Genomic DNA, 27,986 nt, shown 5'->3' with positions numbered 1-27,986 from the left:
TGCAACATGCTTAATAAAGTTCCATGACTTTATTTGCACCTTAGTCAATGAACACACAGTCATAAGATTTCCACCATGTGGATTTGAGATTTTATTTGTTTCAACCTTGTACAGTACTCTAACAAACAACACCCCCCCCAAAAAATAAACAACAAATGTGAAGATTACATATTTGTAAATGGTCTTATTACAAAAATGACTGAGGAAAAAAGTATAAGGAAAAAACAAAACAAAATGTGAAGTATCGATGTGGTCTGAGCAAAGTTTTCATAAATTTACTGATGACTGAAACACATTCCCACTTTAGAGGAGGCCCCCCTGTCAGTATAGCTGCTGATTTAGGTCACGTGTGAGAGATGGATCAAACTTAAAGCAATGAAGAGAACCATCTATGTGGAGCGGATAAGGTCCCAGTTTAACCCTCTGTGTCATACCAGTCCAATTAACCAGACCCCAGTTATCCTTTTTTAATGATTGCTGGTGCTGGGCCACAGATGACAGTGAGAAGACAAAGCAGTAGGGTAGGCCCGCCTCGCTCTTTTCAGCCATGCAGTAAACAATTCAATATAACAATTTCCAATAGCCATGGAGGTCTACCCTTACAAACACAGGGAGAGACCGACAAAAGTGGGCTTTTTGGCTGCAGTCTAGGTTTCGTAGTTGGGGTTCTTGCGGAGGATAACAAAGCCCTCCAGGATGGGGGTGACAGGGAGGTACTCCTCTGTGGCCAGCTCAGCCCTCTCTCCATGAGCCAGTAACACTGGTGTGGTGTGAGTCTGGAAACCTGTGATGGCCTTTGGCTTCCCTGCCTGGCCCACGACATCCACAGCCTGGACACAGATCAAACAAACCCATGAGATACAGAGACAGTTTTCTTTCAACTATTAAGTCTTGAAAAAGTATTATTCTCTTGAATTTTTATGATTTTTTCAAGAAGCAATTTGTCATACAAACTAATGGTTTAATTTCCATAAACATTTCAGTCTTTACATTTCTCAAAGTAATCATGAGCTTTACCTGTCCAACTCTGACTGACACAGGCAGTGGCCGGAGCTCCTCATCGAATGTGACCAGCATACGTGGCTGCATGGCTGCGACCAGGCCGTACAGAATGTAGTGAGATTTCCCCAGGATTACTGAAATGCACACAATCAACAGCAGGGGGAATGTGAACACAAGGAAACCACTAATGATGAACTTGCATAACCATAATGGACAATGTTTAGTGGAAGCAGAGAGCAGGGGCATGTGCATCGGGAGGAAAAGGAACTCACTGTTCTTGACATCAAGGAAGGAAACGAGCACGGTGAGTAGTCCTGCGACAGCGACCTGGCTCATCAGCTGCCTGTCGCTATGGTAGGGACAGAGTGTCAGTGTGCCTTTGCCCAAGTGAGTCAGACCCTGTGGAGGCACAAACAGCAGAGAGTCAATACTTACTCAAACACACTGTCTGGTATAGAGTGCCTTTTGTGCTGCCACCCACCTGGGCCAGTCGGACCATGAAGAGATTGTTGGGGTCTTTGGCGTGATACTGTGCCAGCTGCCGAAGCATGGCGGCCAAACGTGCGTTATTTGTGCCTGAGGAAACGGGAAAAATGTGGAGTCTGTTAAATGTGTTAAGGAAGTTGACACTAGAGGCTTTTTCACAGGACGCGGCATAGTGCGTCACTGAAAAATGGCAAATATGTAACATGGACCTTCAAGTAATCAGAGCTATTTGTGGTCAAAAACTTCAGTGCCGTTTTTAATGAAGGGAAATGACATACATTTACATTAGGATGGAAGCATTTTCAAAGGTTTTCAATACATTGAGTTTTAAAAATAGGTAACAATAATTATGATATGTAGACCATATATGTTATCAGCACAGGATTATAAGATCATTGTAATTATACTCAAAATATTCTACTTAAACATGCAAGTCTAATACTATCACTGTTACCATGACTTCAGATTACAAAAAGTAAACTATTTATTTATATAAAAAAATATGCTACTGCACATGAAAGGCTCTAAGATTAAAATATTGAAACATACACTTAAACAGGTGTTTGAAATCATGGTAGCCATTATAACATAGTTAACCTTATGCCACGTAATGCCCAGAATCCTACTTACCACTGCCCACCATGCCCATGGCAAAGATGGAGTTGTGTGAGACTTCGGGGTCTGCATCATGGGAAAACTTGCTGAGGGTGTCCAAGATGTTGAGACGAGGGTTGGACACAGAAATGAGAGCCAGAGCGAGGGGCACTGCTCGCCTCAGAGTGGGCTCACCATAACGAAGCTGATGGGATAAATACAGAGAAAATGTTTGTTTTACAGAGTGTAAATGCATTGCCAACATGCACAGATCAAGAAAAAAAAACTATATGTGGCTTTAGTTTTTTAATTGCAGATTTAAGCTGTCACACCACAGTAGTAATAGTTGGTATATGACAGGAGCAAGTTATGCACGGTTCTTTTTTTCGATCCATCATTAAATTAGGGCGCAATAAGTGACAGAACACAGAAAACTGTAGAGAGAGGTATCAAAGGAGATACGATGCGGATCAAAAAAGGGACAAATGGTTGGGTCTGAAAATATGAAAAAACTATTTAGTCAAAATAACCACGTACAGAGGCCACTCCTTCCTAAGTGTGAGGTACAACAACATTTTGAAATGGGTGAATAACATAAAAGTAAACAAAAACATATTTGCTACAGAGGAGTGACAGTAAGAGGAGCTACTGACCAGATGTCCAAATGTTCGCAGTGCCATTTCAGAGCCAATCTCCTCCCCCATGGCAATCAGGGCAATACCAAGAACAGCTACACCCTGACATGAAAAAGGATCAGTTTACTAATATTTTCAAGCAAACAGATTCACACACACACCTATAATACAGATTATAGGCACTAATAATGGAGAGAAATGTTGGTGAGTCATGATAATGCGTTACCTGGTGGGAGCCCATATCCGCAGCACTGTCCTTCTTGTCTTTGTCTTTCTTATCCTTCTTATCCTTGTCCTCCTCTTTTTCTTTCTCCTTGGCTTCGTAGTGCTCACTGCAGATATGGAGAAGCTGCTGCACCTTCAGCACATTGCCAGAACCTTAGGTGGGAAAATAAATATTTGTGTGAGTTATGGCAATCCTTGAAATGTAGTGATCAAATCTTAAGACATAGGTCTGATGGATATCTGCAGGTGTGTCAATAACTATATCGCTTGGTAATTGCTTGGGGGGGGGGGGGGGGGGGGGGGGGGGGGGGGTACTGTGAGACTGACCTGCATATGCGCAGATATCCACTAGTGTGTTGGCAAAGCTGCGGAAGGGTTCAGGCACAACCTGAAGAGCTGCCAGGGTTGTCTCAATTGCCTCTCCTTTACCTAGGGAAAGTGAATGAGACAAAATCAATAGTTAGAGCAACATAATAAAGAGAAATTGCAGAAGAAGTGGAACTGACCTCTGAAACTTATCTTGAACAACACAAGAATCAGAAAGAGCAGTTACACATCACCTGTTCGTGTATGTAATTCTCCTTTGGTCCAATGCCACTATGACTCTGATTAGACCTGGTAATAACATCTGTCATTACATTCTCAGTTCAGATCTGAACATACACTAAATATTTTTCCTTACCCAGGTGGTTGAGTCCTAGGCCTAGAGGCAGCCAGCGGGCATATGTGTCCTTCAGCTCCTGTTCGTTCTTCTCCATGATGGTCTGGACGATGGTGGAAGTCACGTCGCCGTTACATGACCCTACTGCGATCATACCGCATGCAACTGCTGTCACTCCAACCACCTGGGGATGAAACATACATACTTGAACTTTGCTTAACTGATCATATACTGGGTACAATGAGAAGAGCCCTTAACACAGAACATGCATCCTTACCTCCATGCTGGATTTGGAGTCTCCCATTACGGGGAGAAGCAGAGAAAGGACATCTTCTCTGTTAGAGCCAGCGTAGGCCAGGCCCAGTCTGAAAACAAGATGACAAGGATCAAGACACAGCCACAAAGTGCTGTCATAACATAAAACTGTATTGATCCTTAGAGGAGGGAACCAACTATTAACAACACAACAAAAAATAAAATAAAAAGATAAGCAAAAAACAAATTATTTTTTTTAAACAACAGCTGTCTGTTAATATTCTGCTCACCCAAAGATGGCTCCTATCCTCATGACATTGCTGTTGTGGAGAACATAGTCAGACAGCAGGGCGAGGGCTGGGTCACATTCATTCCTCACACCCGAGTTTACAATGCCACAGGCCAGGAGGGCGCCAGACTACACAGAGACACAAGTATAAGACAATTTAAAAAACTGAGAACTTGATTTTTATAGCCTCTCCACCATAGTAATAAGCCTGACAATAGCTCATGTCGTGCTGAGAGCCAGAGTCCCAAGTAGATGAAGTCATACTGTGGTTGTAATCCAGTCAATACAAAGGATTTGGCTGACTGGACGTTAAAATGGAATGTAGAGATTTTTTGCAATTTAAGAGCTGAAGTAGATCATTTAAAAACTATTAGATAGCTATTAAAATGTGTGGTTTAGAAGAGTTGATACTGATGGGACATTGATAAGATTGTGTTAATGACACCATATCTTTATCTGAAAGTAATAAGAACTTTGTTGTAGAAAAAGTTTCAATAATTCCTCATAGGGATGTTCATCATTAACCATTTAACCGCTAACCAACAATAACAATTTCTATAACTGATTAATCAGTTAAAAGTCCTTGGACATCTGAGCAGGTATTCTCCACAGTGTTTCACACAGTTAACAGACTGACCCCTCAGCATGTGGATAAGTTGCTATTTCTGCATAAAGATCAGTAGAAGAGTTGTCTGCTGTGGACTGAGTAGTTCTGGCCTGAGCGATTATTGTGACCACCCACTAAACATGTATGCAGTTTGGTCTCACTTGCATTGGAGTGACTGCCGCCGTTTGTCTGCCTAAGATGCAAAGAACTTGGAACTATGGATGTTTTGATGGTCAAATGGGCAACTAAAGCGATTGGATTTGTGTGTGTGTGTGTGTGTGTGTGTGTGTGTGTGTGTGTGTGTGTGTGTGTGTGTGTGTGTGTGTGTGTGTGTGTGTGTGTGTGTGTGTGTGTGTGAGAGAGAGAGAGAGAGAAAGCGAGCACAGCAGTGCTGCAGGTGTGTGATGAGTGAATCCTTGTTTTTTTTACTATTAATGTCGCTGCTTGTACGTGTAAAATAACAATTTACCTACGTACATACATTAATACGTCAGACACACGCTGTTTTATTCTTGTTGGTTAATGGTTAATAATCTGTTAACAAGCATCGGATAGCTGTAAGAAAAAATAAATCGAAATGTTCACCCTTTCTTCCCAGCCCAATGTTTACCTTGATGTAGTCCTCAGAGGAATACAGGTATTTGTCTATCTGGGTCAGACCACCATCCACATCCCACAGCAGGATCATACCCAGGGAAGCTGCAGCGCTCAACATGCCTAAACAAATTCAGAACATCATCAGTCACTGGACAATCAAATAAAGTAGCACTGATATACAAAGACCACTAACAAAATCCTCATATATATATACGCATGTCAGTTAATCAGCTATGTCAAGAAAGGGAAAGTTCAGTGAGGACTACGCAACAAGGGTTTTGAAGACCAAAGATACTACAGTATTTGTGTGCATATTTACCATGATCCTTGTTCTTGTACAGCCACTTGTTGCCATCGTCTGTGAGCAGCTTGTCCTGTCCAAAAGCTGCATTGACAAAGCCGTTCACAAAGGAGGAGGCCAGATTCATACGAGCAGAGTCCACCTGGGAGCCGCTCCCTCCAAATCCTATCAGATACAGAGTAGAGGTCACGCTACATGGCCAAATCAAATGTTTTTCACCATCACGAACCAACAAATAACTTTCAGCTCACTTGCCACAGTGGCCAGTAAATCACAAAACACAGCATCCATCAAACCATCTGGACTTACTGTTGTTTTCCAGGTGTGTTTTGTAGATGTCATCTGGGACTTTAGGTTCCATGATGTCCAACTGGGGAGGAGAAGATGAGGGTGTTAATAAGGGTAAAATGCATTGGGTCATACTGAGCAAATAAAAGCTATTCAAAGTTAAACCTAAACCTGCTACTTTGAATCATATCAATCTTTCAGTGTGACCCCTCGAAAATATCCCTCGCCCCAAGCTTCATTCATTCTACTTCTCATCATCCACATAACATTCATCTAGATTTTACTTCATCAAAATATCTCTGAAACTCTATTGTTTTCATAATTAGGAACGTTATAATGTATTATTTAAAAAAAGGCCCCAAAAGTCTTTCAAATCAAGCAAACGGTCCGCAATTAAAAGCTTAGTCGGCTTTTTATTAGTTACCTCTCTGGCCAGGGCCAAGAAGTTGCTGTTGAGCTGCACATTAGACATAATCTCTGTCAGGTCTTCGTAGTCCTCTACGTCCTCGTTAAGCTCCAGGAACATGCCGTGGCGACCCAGCATGAAGGCCATCTGCTTCTGGATGACACTGACCCCAAAAAAGCAATCAGATAAGAGATATAAAATGTTAATTAGTTCATCCACCTTGATGGGTTAATAACTTATATCATTACAATAATCATCTTATGCCCTCTAGGAATAATTCATTTTTCCTTACATGTCTTTGCAGGATGTGAAGATGTTTTCTACCAGCTCCACATCATTGAGCATCAGGGCGAGTCGCAAGGCCTCTGAATAACGGTTAAACTTTCGGAAGATGTTCAGGGAACATCTCAGCAGAGCCGAATTTTCAGGCTCAGGAACATAACTCACACAACTAGAAGAAACAGGAAAGAAGTTAAGAAATTAAACGGTTGTATTTCAGTGACAAATATAAATAAACTAAATTTATTAATGACCAATGATTGTGTTTGGGAGCAGTGTATAACCTGGACATACCTGGTGAGGTAAAGGCAGACTTTGCCATAAGCATTTTCATCTATGTAGTCTTCCAGCATGTCCAGCCTCTCGATCTCCATCAACAAGTCGCACGCCTCGTGCTCTGCATTGTGGGCCATGTTGTAGGGCACAATCTCCTTCACTAGTTTCAACAGCGTCTCCTGCTGTGTTTTGTCATTCTCCTCCACCTCCTGCCACTCCTTAGCCACCTCACCTGACAGGTGCCTGGAAGATGATGGGCAGAAAAATACTGTCATCAAGAAATGACGCAAACACTAAATTACACTATATTTCACCCCAACACCCCTCACGGTTTTCTTACGTAATAAGTTATGTTACTGCTCCAACAATAGCCACAAGACTTGCAGGTGTATGTAGTTTGTTGACTTACCTTACATATTCATGTCCCCAGGAGGCCAGCTCTTCCTGTGAGCCCAACAGACGGTACTTCAGGCACTCCCTCTCACCGCTCATTGTCATGGCCAGCACTGAGACCACATCAGCACAGAAATGCTGCAAATAAAGAAAACATTTACAGTGTGAACTTAAATTCATGTGTCACTGGGTTTTCAGTGCTTTGAATTGTGCCGATTATTGGGGCTACATCCATACTACTACATTTTCAAACTAAATGATCTCTGTCCACACAACGGTTTTGACTCTGTAGCAGTCTTAATCCCTGACCATACTAACCCACCTGAAAATGCATATCATGTGCCCGTGAACCAATGCCCACAAGATGCATTTGGTTGTTAGTTGCAGAATTGTTTGAATAATATCTCAGATGCATGCAAGCAGTTGTATCATTGTAAAATGCAAAATTTAACCGCACAAGAGCTGTTGGCAAAGACGATGTCTACACCGTCATTTCCAAACATTAAAGTTCCTACCCGTCTAGACTAAAACGCTGCCACGGAGTTTTCATTGTAACTAAAATGGGGTCAGCAGCGTTTCCAAACGTCTCTGTTTTAGTGCCTCGAAAACTCCGGAGTAATGTGGATGCCAGGCGTATCCGTAGCTGGGTCGATGGGTTTTCAAACGTAGCAGTGTGGATGTAGCCTTATTCTGGTACCTTTGGCAAATAAAATAAAGTTATTACACTATCTATGCACTAGACATTTGATGTCAAACAAATGTTTTAAACTCATCTTAATGTAGTAATGGTTTACAATAAATGCCATACAAACATGCATTTATAATGTTATTTTCATCCTGGGTAAAAACCCTTCAATTTTATTTTTTTCAAAAACTCTGTAGATTCAATTCCATACACTTGTGTGGATGCCATCACATTGTTTCAGAGCAGTTCTACTGAAAAGTTAAAACAAATTTGAACATACTTGAGTTTTTCAGTTTTCTAGGAGCAGCACAATGTTACCTTGTTTTCTCCAGAAGCCATGCGCTCGTAGATCTCTTTGAGCTTGCCATATTGTGGGCGCAGGAATTTCAGGGGTTTGGGTACCGAGGTCATAGAGGTGGTTGAGGATCGGATTAGTCTGCGCAGCTCTTCCAACGCAGGACGATGCAGCGCTGTGTCCTCTTCCTGCCAATGTGTAGAAAATTTTGCATTTATTTCACTTGTGAAAGGAAGCTACCCCCTAACACATGGGGGGAAAAATAAATAAATCTAATACTCACACTCAGTCGCTCCACCATCATCTCTAGGTCCTCTTGTAGCTGCTTGTCTTCTTCTGACTGAGGTGATGAAAGAAGAGAATAACGTTTTTTTTTATTAAAAGCATAAAAATCTAAGCAGCAATTAACCTGTCACTGATGCTTTGAGTCAGAGAGGAGAGGGGTAACCACAGTTTTCAGTTGAGAATGACATGATGGCAGTGACAATGTGTATTTACCTATGGTGCCTTGTTTAAAAATGCATCAGTGATTTACACTGCTAGCTATCGGACTACTGCTGCTGTAGTATATTATATTCTCTTGTTTGAAATAAGTCTGATGATAATGTTTGAAAATGAACGTGGTAACTTAATGACCTTGTAAACACATGATGTCAAGCATTGTTGTCATTTGGCACAACTTATGAAAGTGATGGATTTTAATGGTACAACTGTGCTTCTGATGCAGCTGTCCAACTCAACAGTGAAAGCCTGACCGGGGCATTTACAGACATCCCATCATATGACTTATAATATTAATTTTAATGTGAGAGAAAGATTCAATTATATGTCCCTATGTTCTACTTGACTATCACTGACTAAACAATCTGACCAGTGACAGCGTTGGCTGATTAATCAAGTCGGCGCCAAGCTAACTTTATTTATTTATTTTCTAGTCAGGAAAGTCAAGATAGGCAGCAGCCCAGGTAAAAACATGTGTAACACACAAGCAGGTAAGTTAAAAACAGCAACATCTTAAACCGTAACCTGTGAAATCAGTCTGTTGTTACATGTAATTGTTGTGTTGTGAAGTACTTTACTTTACCCTGGCTGCTGTGTCATTCAGTGTATAACCCAATGCTATCCCTCGCTAGCTGTATGTGCTATGACTTAGGCGAGCAGAGCTAACATTAAAGACACTGAGGACAGCGGCGATAACAACTAGCGGGCTAATGCTAGCTCACCGGCTGGGGCTATGCTAGGCTAAAGCGAGCTAACGCTGTGAGTTACGGATGCAGCATTTTTTTTAAAAGACAGAAAACACACCGAGAACTCGGAGTGGTGGCATTTCATAAGAGACACGAGCACAAAGTCACTGGGGCTGCACCAGTCTCCTCTGTGTTGAAGACACGGACTTCGGCCCGCTACACCATGTTGTCAAAGCGGCAGTGACTAAGGCAAAATATCGCCTTGACGCTGCTCAGCAGCACATTTGAATGAGAACAATGTCCCCGCTCACCAGCTCCTGCTCCTCTTTCTTCTCCTTCCCCTTCTCTTTGGGCTGCTGGCCCTTCTCCTTGTCCTTCGTCTTCTCATCCGTCTTTTCGGGATGCTTGCTCTCTTTCTGTTTTGCCTCCTCCATGATTGCGGCTCTACGATCTAACGACCAGCGAGCGGAACTGAGCAGCTAACAGACAGCTTCTTCTTCTTCGGTAGAATGCGTGCGAGGATGTGCTCTCTAGCGCCCCCACACTGGCTTGGATTGTCATGTTATTGTGTGTGTAGTTCAGGTTCAGGAAATGTAAAATCAGTTTAAAACACAGGAACAGCTCTATCACAGTGTGTCCTGTGATTTCCTGCACTTTGGCTCGTTGCTATTTGTCTAATTGTCAACACATTTAACGTGCATCTACTTTTTGTCCTCACACATTTGAGGCCATATTTTCCAACACACTGTAGTGTCACGACCAAATATTCAACATATGTTGTGTCACAAGTAGATTTTAAGCACGATCAGTCAACGCATTTCGAGTAAACACACTAATACACACTCTAACTTTGTAACTTAACTTAAAAGTAATACATGATCATGTTTTTTTTGCGGTAGGAAGCTCTTATTTCCCACGCTCGTAAAGTAACAGACCAACTTGTCATATGACTACAAAGTCACATGTTTCTAACTGGTTCCCTGTTTCTGTCAAAATGGCCTGTGAGGGTCGTGTGTTGCTGCTGAGTGGAGTGACACTGTTCTTCGTGTTTTCTGTCTGTGCTGTCGTACAGGGACAAGTCAAAGGCTTCCGGAGGTTCAGTCATGTGCAGCGGGCCCAGCAGGGAGCTGCGTCTGAGGAGCAGTGGTTCACTCAGAAACTGGATCACTTCAACGGTGCAGACAGCAGGGAGTGGAAGCAGGTGAGCCCCCCACTGTGTTATGTGTAGGGCAGGGGTTCCCAAACTTTTCAGCCCGCGACCCCCAAAATAACGGTGCCAGAGACTGGCGACCCCCACCGACCCAGGATGTGGTATATAATGTTGCGCACAGTCACGCACACGCACTATTAGGCCTATGCAAACACGGGCATTAATACAACACAAAAGAACAACAGCCTTACAGCCATGATATTATTTTATAGCAATTTAAGAAATAGAATATAACCAGAATACAGGGAAACTCCCTGTATAAACAGCAGGGCTGAGTGAGCATATACTGTAAGTATAAAAAAGTGCGCAGGTGATGACTGTGCGCGTCTGTGCGCGTCTGTATGCATAACGAGCAGCAGACACCTTATTGCTGCCATGTGCAACAACTTTAGGGTTATTTATTTTAGCCTAAACATTACTTTCATTTCTTAAACTCACTAATGAGATAGGTGGGCAATATGCATGGAGCAGAGCAAGTCCATTCTCGGCTTTATTTTGGAGACGGCGACTCGGAGATCATTCTCCACGTTTAGCTGCGATCTGTATTTATTCTTTATGTATGTCAGGGCTGAGAAAGTCTTTTCGCACAAGTACGCCAGCCTTGTTAACCAGTCAGGGTCAGTGAGGTGGTCAGCGAGCTGGGATCCATGCTCCATCCGAAATATGCGCACCTCGTCCTGCAGTTCATACAGGCGGCTCAGCACATCTCCCCGCAAGAGCAAGTCTGATATTGAGTGGACGTGTTTTTATTTAGTGGACCATTTTTATCGCAATGTCAAGAATATGTTTAAGCTCTGGTTCAAGTGTTTTGCTTGCAAGAGATTCTCTGTGAATAATACAGTGTGTGAAATGTACGTGCGGCGCCACTTGTAAGACTTTCGCTTTCAGTCTTTTCTTTTTCCCCAGCATCCCTCCAGCCCTGTCCCGACACACACCAATACAGTTTTCCGAAGATAGTCCCTCTTCTTTTAGTTTTGTAAAAATGTCCACACCTGTGCACGTCCAGCATTACGTTTTCCGTCAAAACTGTATCTGATGAAAACAAGCAGCTGGGCAGAGTTTAATATATCTGTGGATTCATCTCACTGTAAAGCATATTTCCCTTTCTTAACTCTATCCACCAGCTGGCACTTTATGTCCTGGGCCATGTCGGTGATGCGCCGGGCAATAGTCCCGTTAGACAGCGGCACTGATTCCAGATCACGGGCTAATTTATCTCCATGCATGGCCAGATTTATAGCTACAGAAGCGGGTTTAATTAACGTTTCGCCGATTGTGTGTGGCTTTTTTGCCTGTGCAATTAAATATGCCACCTCATATGATGCCCTTTGAGCTGCGGCTGGGATTGTCTGTTTGTTTAGTAAGGACTTTCTTTTGGCCTTTCAACTCTTGCTCGTTCCGCTAATCCGTGTCGTAATAACCTCATGGGTCAATAAAGAAAAAGGAAAAAACTGATGGAAATGTTTTTATTCTAATTTCAACTCATATTTATGTATATATTTATACAATAATGGGTTAAATATTCCATTTTAAATTATTTTAAAATTGTATTTGTTTTTTGGACGGCATCTCGCGACCCTCCCTCTGTGTCTCGCGACCCCCCGGGGGGTCGGGACCCCCACTTTGGGAACCCCTGATGTAGGGGGTTGTTTCTCAAGGGATCAGATAAAGCTGGTGCTGGACCTGGACGTGGTGTTAAATAAATAAGGGATGTAGCCATTGGAAGAGTTTCCTTCCTGTCATATAAGACCTGAACCTTCTTAACTCATTATGAAAACAGACGTATTCACCCAAAGTGTCTGAACGAGGCGTATCGCAGGTCGATCCTTCCTGCTGCTGCTGTGAGGGTACACTCTGCACTGCTTGACTGTCTACTGCTATTAGACCACATGTACCTTCTATATATCTCACTGAAGTAGTTTTAAACTCGTTTGACTGTGCATTAATCATTTTATTTAAATGCAATCTCACAGTTTCACAGTTATACAGTTTCTATTTTGTTTACATATTTCTATTTTACATACTTCCTTATGTTTATATTGTATTTTTTACTTATTCCTATTGGTATTTCTATTTATTTATTTTCTAATTTCCCCATAGTGGGGATAAAGGACTATCAAGTCTCATCTCATCTCATTTTGTCACATGATTATCACGAAACTACATCTCACAATCTGAGTAACTCTCTCTCTCCCTCTTTGTCCCAGAGGTACTTTGTCAATGAAAACTTCTACAAGCCAGGTGGCCCAGTGTTTCTCATGATAGGTGGAGAGGGCCCGGCCAATCAAGCATGGATGCAGCGAGGAACCTGGCTCACCTACGCTGAGAAAGCGGGAGCGCTCTGCTTGATGCTGGAGCATCGCTTCTATGGAAAGAGTCACCCGACAGTGTATGTGTCACCTCTACTCGTGTTCTTGATCTATGTTTAGAGCAGTTGATTCAGTCTCTAGAGCTTTTACTCCTTTGCTGCTTTTGGGAAAGCGACCACAATGTGTGTATTTGGGCTTTGTGTTGGTAAGACTTTAACAATGGCACATAGGGCTGGATGATAAGGCCAAAAATGATACCTAGATAAAAATGTTCATATCAGTTGATATCGATGTTAAAGTTTATAGAGTGATTGTTGCTCCTGAGTAAAGGTTGTGGTTTGAAACCCTTCTTTTTGAGCAGAAAATTAAAAAACACTTAAGAAACAGCTAAACATTTTACAAATCTGAGGTAAATCAATTATATGTTATACCTCCTCACTGTACTTACCCAATGCATAAGGATTGTATTGATATATATTTAACTTTAGTTATATTATTGAAAATTATATTGTGATAAGAATTGATATTGTTTTATTGCCCAGCCATAATACAATACATATCTTGATTCAGGCGTAATAATGCAATGTGTTACTATAAGCATGGTAATGTATTGGAATTTCTTAAATCAAATTTGGGGAAAATGTTATAGTATAAAATTTGTTGGAGTAGAAGAGTTAAATGGCCGAAGAGAGACAGTACAAGTCAACACAAAATGAACCACTGTCTGCCACAAACCTTTGAATTAATCAATACATTGTTATTGACTATCAAAACACTATCAAGAAACATAATATCATTATACCTAAGTTCTTACACCCATACTATATATGATCTGTTTGTACAACAGAAAAGACAGTACAGATAAAATCACGATCTGTGTTCATCGCAGTTCCGTGTCTAAGTTGTAAGAACTATTTTCAGAGGTTATGTTAGATGCGTCCAAAATCGTTAACCTGCAGTTTGGTGCTAAACTTTCAAATAAACATGTAAATTGTTTGTGGAGCCTGACTGATTTATCACTCAGCTGATTTTTATCAGCTGAGTGATAAATTTGTCAGTTTGTCAGTATCAGCTCTTATGGTTGCCAATATATATGACATTTTCTATATTTGAACCTCCTTTATATTTGATTGTATTTATGTTCTCTTATTATTTATAGTTATTTATAATAACCCTTTATGGTTGAACTTTAAGATAGTTCAACCATAAAAAGCTCAACCTGCAAAAAATCCCCTTGGAGCAACAAAAGGCCAAAAATGCATCAGGCCATCAGATTAATATGCATCTGGAGTAGAGTAGCAGATGCTGGGGAAGCGTTTGTACCACTAGATGGCAGCGCTGCTTTCAGATATAGACAGTCCTGCTCGTGACTTTAATGAAATCCTCTATAGACAGGATGATTGATGAACTCAAACTGCTCCTCCTCTCCATCCAGTGACCTCAGTACAGACAACCTGCGTTTCCTCAGCAGCCGTCAGGCTCTAGCTGACCTGGCTCACTTCCTCACCAAGATAGCTGAGGCCCGAGGCCTGACCAACAGGAAGTTGGTGGCATTTGGCGGGTCATACCCAGGTTCCCTCGCTGCTTGGTTCAGGCTGAAGTACCCACACCTCGTCCATGCCTCTGTGGCCACGAGTGCACCCGTTCATGCTACTGTCAATTTCCCAGGTGTGACAAGACATTGCAAAACATGAAAACACGCACAGATGTACACACACAATCTCTATTGATTTGTGTTATTCTTTTGTTTGGGTAATCAGCATTTTGTGCCAAATTCTGGACCAAAAAGTTAATTTAAGAAAGATCTTAAAGCTGAAAGTAAACTAAAAATGGCACACACTCGTGGTATCTTCAAGGCGCTATCACACACACATTCTTTTAGACTTTATGAAGATAGCCAAGATAAAACACACAGAGAGTTTTGTACCAGGTGTTCTGTCGTCAGTTATCTTTTCCCCATTTGTTCCAAAGTAATTGTTTCCCAACACAACACTGCAGTCATTCAGTATTGCTACCAGGAGGAGAGTGGCTTCTGTTCCAGTCATAAATATTCTTGTATGTTCTAATGTCGAGTTTGTCCTCTGAGAGCCTGATTTCCCAGTTTCATAAACTGGGAAATCCACTCATCAGTTCACTTCCAGCCTCACAGAAACTATTTCCAAATACTGTTTCCAGCACTTGAATAGACCTTGGTTCAGATATTGTGTTGAAGATGAAGTGTTGCTTTTTCAGCCAATCAAAATAGTCATCATTATTGAACTAAGGTTTTGTGTATTACTGTGGTCTTTTACTAGCAGCCCAGGTTTAAGTGTCCCTTCCTCCCTCTGTCCTCATGTCTTCCCAGAGTACTTGGAGGTCGTGTGGCGTTCGCTGGCCTCAGAAAACACAGAGTGCCCCATACTGGTGAAAAAAGCTTCGGATACCCTTGTAGAACGGCTGAAGGATCCCAAGACCCACGACAACATCACTAAAGACTTCAAGTACCGTACATTTACACTCTGTAACCATTCCTTCTCTGTCCTGTTATTCACTGCCACACTGAACCTAACCAATGCTGGATAGGTTCATTGGATGTCACATTGAATGTGTTTAAAACAAAGTTTATGTAGGATTGCCTTTATCATGACATTTTCCATCGGATCGAGGAACAGTGGTGTTGAAATTAGTTTTTATTTTTTTCGACCTTAACCTCTGTGGTTGACTTACCGAGTGACTGGCTTGCTGGCCGAGTGTCATAACTTCCTTTATCCATTGCAAAAGCTCTCAAGTGTTTCTTCTAGTTCTTCTGACTCAAAGCAGGACAAGTACAGATTTAGTCAATAACATTATAACCGTGTTCCATGATAATGTCCTGGTAAACCATGTGTGCATTATAATAAAATGCATCAGGATTGATTTTTATTAATTAATCTTGTGTTTTTATTGTAGTAGTTTTGGGGAAATCATCATAATTATGTGCTGAAGGGCTTGGAACCTTTAATTAGGAAGCATTTACATTTTTATTGTAGAAATCAAGAATGATGGCAGTATCCTGTGTAGAAATCTACTGCCAGAAGCTCTACATGTAGCAAAATCCACCTACCAGCACATCTGAGGCTCAATCTACCCTGTTTGTTTAAGCATTCATATTCATACAAACACCAGACTGTGTCTTGACTAACTGCAGGGACTTCCTGGAGTGTCCAGCAGTTGCCTGGTAACCTCACAGTGATGAGAAAATGCAAAACCACATATGAAGGTTTCTACACTTTGGTGTTTGTACAGAGTCAGGCTAACAAGCCTTTATGTTAAGCTAATTTTACAGCAGAGACATGAGAGCAGTACTGATCCTCAAATAAAGAGTGAATAAGTGTATCTCCCAAAATGTAAAACTATTCATTTGAAATCTGATCGGTCTTAGATGGCTACCAGGGCTGCATTTGAAACTAGACTTTCATCAAGATCTATGAATTATTCCCTTGGAAGTCGAGGAAAATGTCAAAAACGCTCAATGTCACAATGTCCTATATTTCCTAAATTCCCAGATCCGCACGGAAATTGTATTGGCTCTTTCTTGACCCGTACCTCATCCTTCCACCAAGTATCGCGATAATCTGTCCAGTATTTTTTGCTTAAGTTTGCTTATAAACAAACAAACATACAAACCAACCAACCAACCAACCAACAAACAAACAGGCAGGCAGGGGTGAAAAACACAACCTCCTTGGCGGAGGTATCAACATCATCAAATGTGAGCAGATAGAGATTTATTCTGAGAACAGGTGGATTATACTGATTCATGGATCTATTGTATGTGAGTGGTTCAAACAACAGCTGTACTTCATACGGATTTAAATCAGTTAATGACAGACTGTGTCTTATAACTGTTATGGCTATTGCTCCTTATTTGAGTGAACCAGCCATTTTAAAAAGACTGCTGGCCTTTGAGAGCGACTCCACCTGTGGTTATTTTTACATTTTCTCCTGCTGTTGTTACATTATTCTATTTTTAATCTTTAATTCACTGTTTGCTGTCCAGTGTTATTTGATATTTTAGGTTGTTATAGTGACTGGAAGGTCAGTCCACATGATGAGTAAGCAGGCGTGCATTTATTTTTATAATGTAGTGGTTAGTTTCATGGAACTACTACTGTCACAGAGACAGACACACTAAACCTGTGTCTCGACGTCTGCACCGGCCTAACCACACTGACTAGACATATTTGTATTTTTTATTTTTGCAGATTAAAAAGCCAGGACATGCAGTGCTAATGCAGGCAAAAACACATATAGATCACAAAGGTGGTTTAGAGGCTTGTCCATCTTCCAAGCCACAATACCTCAGAGAATGCATTCCATGTTTGACAATTTCATCATGAAGGAAATATTGCTCTCACACTTTCACACACAAACACAATTGAGTTGTTTACTGTCACGTCATCAGCATTTTGTTGCAAAGACTTTTCCACTCATGCATGTGTTAAGTTAAGTTCAACCGGACGCACCCGCACCTCTGCAAAGTATAACAAACACTGTCTTTTGACTCTGCACCTTGTTACCATCAACTTGACAGATGACCCTAATCAGCGTCTGTGTATTGATGTTGAATGAGTCACTGTTCCACTAAGAGGTGAAATTAGCCAATCACACCCCAACCTCTTTAGCTCATGTCCAGAAGCTAACTGGAACTTTTTTGGTGTTAACAGATTCAGCAGATTTCTTTTGGATCACAGATTGCCTCACCACTCGTCCATAGTGGTCACTTCAATTCCAAATTGAATTCCAAAAAACAGGCATGAGAGATCAGGAAAAGACTAAATATTCCAAGTTGCACTCTACAATAGCCATAGACCATATTCACCATTTACCTCTGACATCACGCTCAGGATGCAAAGCTCAAATGTTGTTATGAACAGAATTGTAATTTACTGTTGTGATCCAGGTTTATACATCTTATAAACACAGATAATATGACAAACTGTTTTCAGTTCACTAATTCATAGCTGATCAGCAACTGAAAAGACAATGGATAGTTAAAATCTGGTGGGGCCATGTTTCAAGGTTAAAAAACATATTTGATAGCTGTTGTCTAATGGAAGCTAATGAGCTAACATTAGCATTCAACCACTTCCTTGCTAATTATTTGTTATGTGATATGATAGGAAAGACATTTTAATTCCAAAATATCATTGCCCCATTGGGCCACAATTATTTAAGCCTGGAAGTAAAATGCATTGGACTCAAGCCTTTAATGCTAAATGCTAAAGATACATAATCCAATGCTGAAGTGCTTGAAACTATTTTTGTGTACATGTGTTTATAAACCTAGATCACATCACTACAATATTATTCTGACGATGTCAGAGGAAAATTACATATGATCTATAACATGCTCTAGTGCAGAGGTCACTGACAGGCGGACCGCGGTCCGGGTCCGGACCCAGAAGCCGTCCCGTACGGACCCGGACCTACAGCCAAAACAGAAGGTTATGATTTAAAACCTGACGGGGCGCTTCTATTTGTAATCAGCGCAGCTTTTGTAGTCTTTACGGTAGTGGTTTAGCGGATGAGAAACGCACAGACCAATTGCATGCGAGTTGAGCCATCCCATGTGATACTACTCAGCCAATCAAGTCTGTGCATTCCAGGCGGTAAACTTTGAGACTCTACAGTGCAGACAGATGAGAGAGTTAGAGGCAAGTTACACATGAGAAGACGGTAGAAAGAAAAAGACAGATAGAGATACAGGTAGAGAAAACAAAGGGAGAGATACAGAGGAGTGAGAAGGAGAAAGGGAGAGAAACAGGAGTGAGACGGAGAAAGTGGAGAAACAGGAGTGAGACGGAGAAAGGGAGAGAAACAGGAGTGAGACGGAGAAAGTGGAGAAACAGGAGTGAGACGGAGAAAGTTGAGAAACAGGAGTGAGACGGAGAAAGGGAGAGAAACAGGAGTGAGATGGAGAAAGTGGAGAAACAGGAGTGAGACGGAGAAAGTGGAGAAACAGGAGTGAGACGGAGAAAGTGGAGAAACAGGAGTGAGACGGAGAAAGTGGAGAAACAGGAGTGAGACGGAGAAAGTTGAGAAACAGGAGTGAGACGGAGAAAGTGGAGAAACAGGAGTGAGACGGAGAAAGTTGAGAAACAGGAGTGAGACGGAGAAAGGGAGAGAAACAGGAGTGAGATGGAGAAAGTGGAGAAACAGGAGTGAGACGGAGAAAGTGGAGAAACAGGAGTGAGACGGAGAAAGTTCAGAAACAGGAGTGAGACGGAGAAAGTGGAGAAACAGGAGTGAGACGGAGAAAGTGGAGAAACAGGAGTGAGACGGAGAAAGGGAGAGAAACAGGAGTGAGACGGAGAAAGTGGAGAAACAGGAGTGAGATGGAGAAAGTGGAGAAACAGGAGTGAGACGGAGAAAGTGGAGAAACAGGAGTGAGACGGAGAAAGGGAGAGAAACAGGAGTGAGATGGAGAAAGTGGAGAAACAGGAGTGAGACGGAGAAAGTGGAGAAACAGGAGTGAGAAACAGGAGTGAGACGGAGAAAGTTGAGAAACAGGAGTGAGACGGAGAAAGTGGAGAAACAGGAGTGAGACGGAGAAAGTGGAGAAACAGGAGTGAGAGGGAGAAAGGGAGAGAAACAGACAAACAAAGTGGGGGAGTGGGATATAAGAGGGGAAGAAAGTGATTCTAAAACTGTTCAATTGTTAAGATGTGTTGAGATTTATTATCTGTAAAATTGGTTGAGACTTTTGAGTCAAGATGTGAAACAGAAAAAGGGAAATTCAAGCTTTTGCTCCCTTTATTTTATTTCTCTGAACATGCACAATTTTCACATTTTATTTATTTTCTCTTATTTTGAAATGCAGCCCTACTTTTATTTAGTTAATGAGAGAACATTATACATATCTGCAATCATACATATATGTTCAGTTCTATGTTACGTGACAATAAATATTGTCAAAAAGTTTTTGAATCGTACTGAATTCATTTGATTTGACAGTCAGGTATTTAGTACATGCAGATGTTGATAGAACTACTGGGGCTACTTAAATATATATCACACTAAATAGTTAGACATTATGATCTTCCGGACCTTTGCTTCAAGATATTTTCTCTAACTGGACCTCTTTCAATTTTAGTTGAATACCCCTGCTCTAGTGTAACTTGGCTCCTATTTTCATCTCTGCCTCTTCTCTTGTCTTCCTCCTTCCTTCCTCTCCTTCTCTCCCAGCTTGTGTTCCAGCCTGCAGATCCAGACAGAGATGGACTCTGCCTACTTCCTGGAAACACTGGCTGGCAACTTCATGGATGTGGTCCAGTACAATGAAGACAACAGGGGGTTTGCGGTGAGAGCGACACACTCGCCAAACATCATCAGCAAAACGTCATAAAACGTGGATGTTTGGAGGCAGGGAGTAATTGTTTTGGATTAAGGCTAACAGTGGTGGATATTTGTTGCCAATACTCTTTAATTTTCTGGTTTTATTTCATTACAACAGGATAGATTTATGGGACACTGGAAAAAAACACTTCTAAATGCAAGTCATACAAATGAAAATCCATTACATAGATTATTATTTGCTTGAAGGACAATTTTAACTTTTGGATATTTCATGTGCCAGTGTGCTGGTTGACGTTAATGGATCATAGGATCATCATCATGGCTCTGCACAGGTCTTGGATGATTGGCTCACAGTACATGATACATGCATACGGTCTGATTGGGCTCATAAAATGTAAATTAACACCCAAGCTTGTGTGAGATTAGAAAGCATGGAACAAATCCAGGTGAATACCCACATATGTGACCGACATCTGATACAGGAACCATGTATTTTGATACGACATGATTGGTTGCGCATTGACTCCAAACAGAATAAAGGGAGTTTGTGGAGAGGCTTTGTAGATCGGGGGCTTGACCTAGTATCCTGTCTTGGTTGAGTGGAAGGCAGCTATGAGGTGTAGGAGGGTCAGTCCAAGCAGTATACTGAAACATAATAAACCCTGCATTGTTCAACAGTGAGAGGCCCAGAGATGCTGCCCTGTAAGAGGGTCTCCAGGGTTGGTCCCCGGTTTTGCCTGCTTGCTTAGAAGTGGAGCTCCTTAACCTACATGCATTATAGGTGGTGTGTGACCATGTGTGAGATGATATCACTGGAAGGTGGGAAGTACCTGTGTGTTGTGACTTAGATCCAGATTGATCAACGCTGCTGATATTTGATATGTCAGACTCCTCTTGTGTTTTAGTTTCTGAACAGTTTCTCTATTGAAGCCCAGGGTCATGACAAAATTAGTGATTCAAAATGAAAGTGTGAAATGTTAAGATGTTGCATGATAATCAATTTAGCATAATTGGTTTCATTACTGATAAGCTCCGCCAAGGAGTTGGTTTTCTCTGGGGTGGTTTGTTTGTCTGTTAGTTACCAGGATTACACTATAACTCCAGGACAGATTACCACAAATCTTGGTGGATGGATGTGGTATGAGTCAGGAAAGAACCCATTCAATTTTGGAGCAGAATGGATCAGGGACCAGATCCAGGAATATTGTTTCACTTTCTTTAACATTGTGAAATAGGGTGTTTTTCAACACTGTTGTTGATTTCTCAGAGAATAATTCAAGGATCTTGATGAAAAGAATCAGTAATGTTTAGGGGACTGATATTTAAGAGTGTGTGTAGTTCAAATACAAATCTGGATGTTGTCAATTTAAATGTAGGGGGACTGTAGGGCCTTGGTGGAGAAGTGTTCTCTAAGTGTCATTCTAGTTATTTCTGCAATACATCATCCTGCATTACACACTTCAGTCTTGAGTGCAGATACTGAATGACTGACTCACATTTTTGACAATGCTGATGTTAGATTGACAACTAATTATATTTGCTGTAACCTCGTGATCAGTAGAAGGAGGAGGTCCTGAATAAGACCGGATGATTAGGGGAAGTCTGTGGTTTTGCCAATTCAAACTCTCTGTTCTCAGGTGGCATAGCTACATGCTCTGGAAAACATACAGGGGAGGAAGCCGATTCATTAATTACTTTGTAATAGGGCTGGGCAATAAAACAATATCAGTAAGTATTGAAGTTTAATTTATATATATAACAATATAACACAGACCCTATGTATCGATATATTATTGTTCAACACAGTGAGGAGGTAGGCAGTCGGATAAATGTTGGATGGTTCATACAGTTGTTCAAATGTAGCTTCATTGTTTGTTTTTTTATCTGTGCACCACTTCATTTGCATATAAGCAAAGTTTCTCTTTTAGGAAACATATAAGTGACCTTGAATCTTTAAAATTGAGTATCACTATCCATATTGTTAAAAAAAATCCCATAATAGAAATATGTAGACATAAGTTATATTGCATAGCCCTATATTCTCAAGTTTGTGGAAAATGTTAGAGCTTTATCCCATCGTGGTGAGATGCAGTACACGCAAAACTTCTCTACTCTTTTCTTTTCTTTGTATCTACTGTACATCTTTTTCTTTAATGGTGCCTTCTTTTTTACCAGTTACCCCTGTCCCCCCCCTCTTCCCCTTCTTTTTCATTCTATCCCCTCTCTGTCCCCCTGCTGCCTTGAGGAGATGTGAGTCTGGTTACCAATAAGCTGATGGGAAAAAGTAACAAAAGACTCTTTGATCTCTCTGGTTTCCTGTCCTGCCCCAAGCGAAAGAGACGCTTATAAAAGAACTGAGAGGAGCGCTGGGCCACAGATTCCACAGCACTAGCACACTTACGCAGCCAACTGCTGCCCCTCTGATGGAAGGTACAGAGCAAACTTCCAGGTTTTATGTATACCACTGAGGAATTTGGGTAATGGTGAGGAGTGAGGTGTAACTCAATCAAAAGAGTCAGAGCATTGGCTTCACAGTTGAGGGGTTATCAATGGGGAGCTTTATGAAATACAGAAGCACATTATGTAATGCTACATCCTGAAAAACAAGCACTAACGGTTCTTTATAAAAAAGTGTTCCACAGCTGTGAAGCAAGGCCAGGTTGAAGAGTCAGAATTTAGCCACTTTGAGAGCAAAGGGAGGCCCCACCCAGTATTAGTATGGTGTTGCAAATATTTTTTATCTGGAAAGGTAGAACCACAGGGCTGGAGACTAGAATGATACTCAGTAAAGCACATACCACCTCCAAGGCCCACCAGACCCCTTATGAAACTACATTCAGATTTTTTTTTCATCAAGATCCCTGAATTATTCTCTGAGAAATCAATGAAAATGTTGGGAAATGTTAAAGAAAGTGAAATAAAACATATCCACCAAGGTGGAGGTAATTACTGGGGAGCAACGTGGGCCGGTGGAGGTGGATAAGATTTCCACGGCTTTGCAACAAATTCCTTGAGCTCTAACTGTCCCCCTCCAGTATCACGTTTTTAAACATGTTTACATGTCCCCCTTGTGCCTTTTAAAGTGAGGACAGACATATTAAGTGAAACAAGCAGGTATTTCCACCTTTACATTGCAGTAAACAAATGACAGTCTGACAAAACAGCTAGAGTTTGTGATGTCGGCTGCATAGAACGGGTCCTACGAAGGATGCGGCTGCTGATTTGAGACACAGCTACAGTTGTAAAAATGAGGAAGGAAGATGAAGAGTTGCATTTAAGCCATTTTAAGGCCACAAGGGGAATTTTTTCATGGCAAACATTTTGAATATATATTTTGAGGAACAAATATAATTTTAGGAGATGTAATAACTTACTGAATGGGACTGTAAGAACTCCATATGGTCAAACAGTTGCTCACCAATCTTGTGGTGTACCACAAGCAACCAATGATCCATTCAAATGTCCAGTCCTTGCAGTTGAAGTAGTGGTTGTACATTGTTAGTTTCCACTACTGCAGAGCTGCTACCTCCTATAATCGATTAACACTCGGACACACATTTTCACATCTTGTCAGCATAAATCAGGCCAATTCATATAATTTCACTTCCCCATTTATATATATATATATATGGAATATTATTTGCTGCTCTATTTGTCATTGAGAAAACCATGGAGTCATCATGAACATAATGTTACATAAAGAGACTGAAAGATCATCAAAATGTTGATATAAATCTGATTCAATCTGATGTGCTGTATAGAGAATTTATTTGCTGTGATTTTTTTATTTTGTCTTTTTGTTTTCACCATTCTTTGAATGTACAGGGGGCGACAGGCACGAACATCACCATCAAGGTGCTGTGTGGTGTGATGGCTGACAGCTCACTGGGGGATCCATACGCCCGCTATGCTGCTGTGGCCCGCCTCATGATGGACACCTTCTCGATTAAGTGCCTGGATGCCAGCTACACGACCAACCTGAGAGACATGACCAACACATCCTGGGAGGGGCCGGCTGCAGGGGGAGGTGGGTGAGAGCATGTTGTGGAAGTTAGTGTAAACAACATTGTTTTAGTTGGTTCTATTTGAAACCCTCATAACTCCATGGCGGCAGGATAAAAGCTAGTTTTATGTACATTATAATTTTTGGGTTCAAATTGTTTTCATGTAGCATGTTTTTTTGTTTTGTTCCTTTGACAGAGGTTAAATGTTATAATTAAAATGTTCCACTCTTAAGCCACCAAAAATACATGAGCAATCATCTGCTGTAGAGGCGCAAAACATCACAGTCCCAGGAGACCAAAATAAAACTGCCACTGCTGAGTAAGAGAACAAACCCATACATAAACATAGTTCACCACAACATGTAATTACATCACATTAGACCTGAACAAAACTCCTGAAATGACGTGAACACCTGAAAATAATGTTTTCTTTTCTTGGGTGAAGTTAAAATTAAGACTTTCGAGACGAAGCTTGTTTCCCATCAGTGTTTTGCGCAAAATTTTACACTGGAAAGTGACTAATCTAAGACTGGATACAATACTTTTTACTATCTCATTGAGGTCTTGGGTATTGAGTACCAACTTTGCATGTTTAAACTAAAACGGGTTCACAACTGTTGCAGCCTTGCGCCGGGTTGTGGTTCCTTTTTTCGGCTTTGGTTATATGAGTGGGCGGACTGGAATGGGATCACTGGGATCACTTAAAAAAAACATTGGGACATGTCTGCGTAGACTAAACTGGCTTTTGGTTAAAGTTCTTCCTCTAATAATTGGGGCTGAAACCTGAGGTGAAAACCTTTTTAGGAAGAAAATACATTTTTTTAAAATTTGATTTCTATTTGAAGAACCGAATGAATCTTCTGGCCAATAGGTAAACTATGTGTGTTTGTGTGTGTGGTTGTTGTTTTTATAGCCCTGTGGGGACCTAAGCCTCAAATCGCACTGGGACTTGAGGTCCTCACAGGTAGAAGCTGCTTTTTCTTTTCAGGGTTAACACTTAGGATTAAGAATTTGGTTGTGATGTCAACATTGGCTGAATGTCAATGAGTGAGACAGTCAAACGTGTGTGTGTGCGTACGTGTGCTGTCGAAAAATGACTCACTTAGGGGTTACACAGTCACTTAATGGTGTCTTATGAGGACAAAAATCAATCCCCATAATGTAAATCATTACATATTACTTTTAGTTTTAGTTTAGGTCAGGTTCAGGTTAGGCTGTTTGGGTAAGGCAAGTTGTAACTATGGTTATGGTCAACAATGTAATGTCCTCTGAACTTGTATGAATGTGTGTGTGTGTGTGTGTGTGTGTTGTCAGGGAGACAGTGGGTCTACCAGACCTGCACTGAATTTGGATTCTACCAGAGCACTGATTCACCCAATCAACCATTCACTGGCTTCCCTCTTGAGTGAGTACACTAAACATCTATCTGAGTAGAATGCTTTTTCCTATCAAACACCAGCCATTTTAAGTCTTTGCTTCCAATTACATGACATGTCGCATTGATCTTCTGTGTTTTCTGCTCCAGGTATCATGTGAAACAGTGTGCGGACTACTACAATGTAAGTGCTGAGCAGCTGGCGGAGGCTGTGGCCCAGACCAACGAGTATTATGGCGGCTATGACATTCGCTCTAGCAGAATCGTTTTCCCCAACGGGTCCATTGACCCATGGCATGCCCTGGGAATCACAAAGGACATCACAGCCAACCTCCCTGCTGTTTTCATCAAAGGTGAGAAAAAATAATCTTATTAGTTTAGAACTGTGTGTGACAAAGTGTGTTTAATGCTATAACTTTAAGAGTACAGTGTATAACATGAGTGTGTGTCATACTATCCTTCCTTCATACATTCACTACTCCCTTTACTCTATAGTTAAGCAGTAAACTGATATTTTGGACCATTTTAAAACATCAACATTATGTGTCATCACTTGCAGTTTTTCACATGTTCATATGCATAAAATGGGACTTATTGTGTTATGGTACATTAAAAATCAATGGGAGACAGTGAATAAAGGGTTATATAGTAAATGGGGAGTGATAAAATAAATAATAAGAAGATAAATTTCATATTGTGTGATTGTATCTCAATTTAATTCTTTATATCGTTCTTAATGCTGTCTATTAGGTGTGAACGAAACATATTGAAAACATTGCTGTGTCTGGTTAGTTAAATATATTTTGAGTGTGAAAGTACATTTTTGACCTTCGTTACAATAAACTGAAGTTTCACTACAGATTTTTGTCAAATTAAATGACATTTTTTGATATGTCCTGCTGGTTCATTTTATGATGCTACAAACATGCAAATGTTTAAAAATACATGTAATCTAATCAGTATGGTCTTGTTTAATGCATATTCCATTGGCTCATTGTACCTGAGGTACATGTCTCCATTGACCAAGACATCATTCATCTTTCTGAATTTCTCTCTATCCAGGTCTGAAATATGTTGCAGGTTAATTGAAGACTTTATGTATATTGTGGTTGTTTCACATTGAATATTGCCAAGCAACACTTTCAAAGTAGAACAATGGCTCACTTGTTCAACTCAAATTTTATTAGGTGGATAATTGATCTCATAACTTTTTAGTAGTATTAGTTTTACTACTTTTTCCTGTCATATATCTTAATACATGATTTTCTCTGTGATCCAGGAACAGCCCACTGTGCCAACATGTACCCTGCCAGGAGCGAGGATCTCCCTCAGCTGGATCTGGCCCGTGACCACGTCTCCTTACTCCTCCAGCAGTGGCTGAAGCAGTGACCAAACAAGCAAACTAATGATTCTTTTGTCCAGGTTATTGACGTTGCAATGACACTGCTTATAATGCTGCAGTATTAATGACTGCATGACTGCTTAAGAAGGCACTTTACACAAGTATCAGCAGGTACAAAGTTCAGGTATTTTTAAATGAATGCGCAGATGAATAAAAAGGATTTTTATGGCTCTGGGTTTTCAGTTTCATTCTGAGTTGATATGGTAAAGACGGAGGTGATGCATAGATTAGAACCACTGGTTTCCAGGGCAGGGCAGGGACCACATGGAGATTAAACAAACTTAATCCTGGCCTTGCAGTCCAGATAAGCATTTTTTCTGTTATTTAGTTTATTTACATAATTGTAGCGAACCCCAGCCAGTCGATGGTGAAGCTGACTGATGTTCCAAAAGTAGATTTGTTTATGTTCTGCCGTCATACATTTCTTTCAAACCATCTTCTGTGAACACCGTAAGAGCTGCGAGTGAATGAATAACATTACATTAGCTCTTACATGCATGAACATTAACCAAACATCATGCTCACCTACATGTGAACAGTCAAACACTTGAAAGGCTAGCAAACAAGCATTACACAATGTTTAGTGTATCTGTAGTACATTCACTTTGTGAGATTGCATTAGCATGGCTGTAACTATAGCGATACATTTAAACCCCTGTTCACAATAATTATAACTTTATTTATATAGCACCTTTCAAAACAAAGTTATAATAAAAGTAAGATGCTGATGATGCAAGAAGATAAACTCCGAAACATAAAAGGTAGCAAGATAAAATAGTTTTAACCATACCAATAGTTAAGAATACACCATACAATAAAATATATATATTTTAAATAAAGCTGAGTTTGCCTGCCTGAGATCTCCAGGCAGGGAAGTCCACAGTGGAAGGACCCGAATAGCAAAAGCA

The 27,986-nt window shown here is 40.9% G+C and overlaps 2 protein-coding genes across 3 annotated transcripts; one reads left to right on the top strand and one right to left on the bottom strand.

Annotated features, from left to right (window-relative positions):
* Positions 1-78: 78 nt before the first annotated feature.
* psmd2 (proteasome 26S subunit, non-ATPase 2) lies at positions 79-9,997 on the bottom strand. Its single transcript, XM_034604062.1, has 21 exons — positions 9,773-9,997; positions 8,558-8,614; positions 8,298-8,462; positions 7,311-7,432; positions 6,920-7,144; positions 6,639-6,797; positions 6,365-6,509; positions 5,962-6,022; positions 5,671-5,817; positions 5,365-5,471; positions 4,149-4,276; positions 3,881-3,968; positions 3,625-3,787; positions 3,270-3,371; positions 2,944-3,095; positions 2,736-2,819; positions 2,119-2,287; positions 1,484-1,578; positions 1,275-1,401; positions 1,018-1,136; positions 79-830 (listed from the first exon to the last, which is right to left on the bottom strand). The coding sequence occupies exons 1-21, from the start codon at positions 9,893-9,895 to the stop codon at positions 648-650; spliced, it is 2,721 nt and encodes a 906-aa protein (XP_034459953.1). The 5' UTR covers positions 9,896-9,997; the 3' UTR covers positions 79-647.
* Positions 9,998-10,426: 429 nt separating this feature from the next.
* prss16 (serine protease 16) lies at positions 10,427-27,247 on the top strand. 2 transcript variants are annotated; one of them, XM_034604067.1, is made up of 9 exons: positions 10,427-10,662; positions 12,879-13,060; positions 14,416-14,648; positions 15,325-15,460; positions 20,187-20,294; positions 24,125-24,324; positions 25,616-25,706; positions 25,827-26,029; positions 26,956-27,247. In XM_034604067.1, the coding sequence occupies exons 1-9, from the start codon at positions 10,456-10,458 to the stop codon at positions 27,063-27,065; spliced, it is 1,470 nt and encodes a 489-aa protein (XP_034459958.1). In that variant the 5' UTR covers positions 10,427-10,455; the 3' UTR covers positions 27,066-27,247. The 2 variants fall into 2 exon arrangements, with proteins under 2 accessions (XP_034459958.1, XP_034459957.1); XM_034604066.1 differs by having other exon boundaries at positions 10,442-10,662; positions 20,187-20,301; positions 24,123-24,324.
* The last annotated feature ends 739 nt before the right edge of the window (positions 27,248-27,986 follow it).

This window comes from Hippoglossus hippoglossus, chromosome 13 (assembly GCF_009819705.1).
Source record: "Hippoglossus hippoglossus isolate fHipHip1 chromosome 13, fHipHip1.pri, whole genome shotgun sequence".
NCBI classification, from domain to species: domain Eukaryota; kingdom Metazoa; phylum Chordata; class Actinopteri; order Pleuronectiformes; family Pleuronectidae; genus Hippoglossus; species Hippoglossus hippoglossus.
This window is presented reverse-complemented; position numbering and strand designations above follow the sequence as displayed.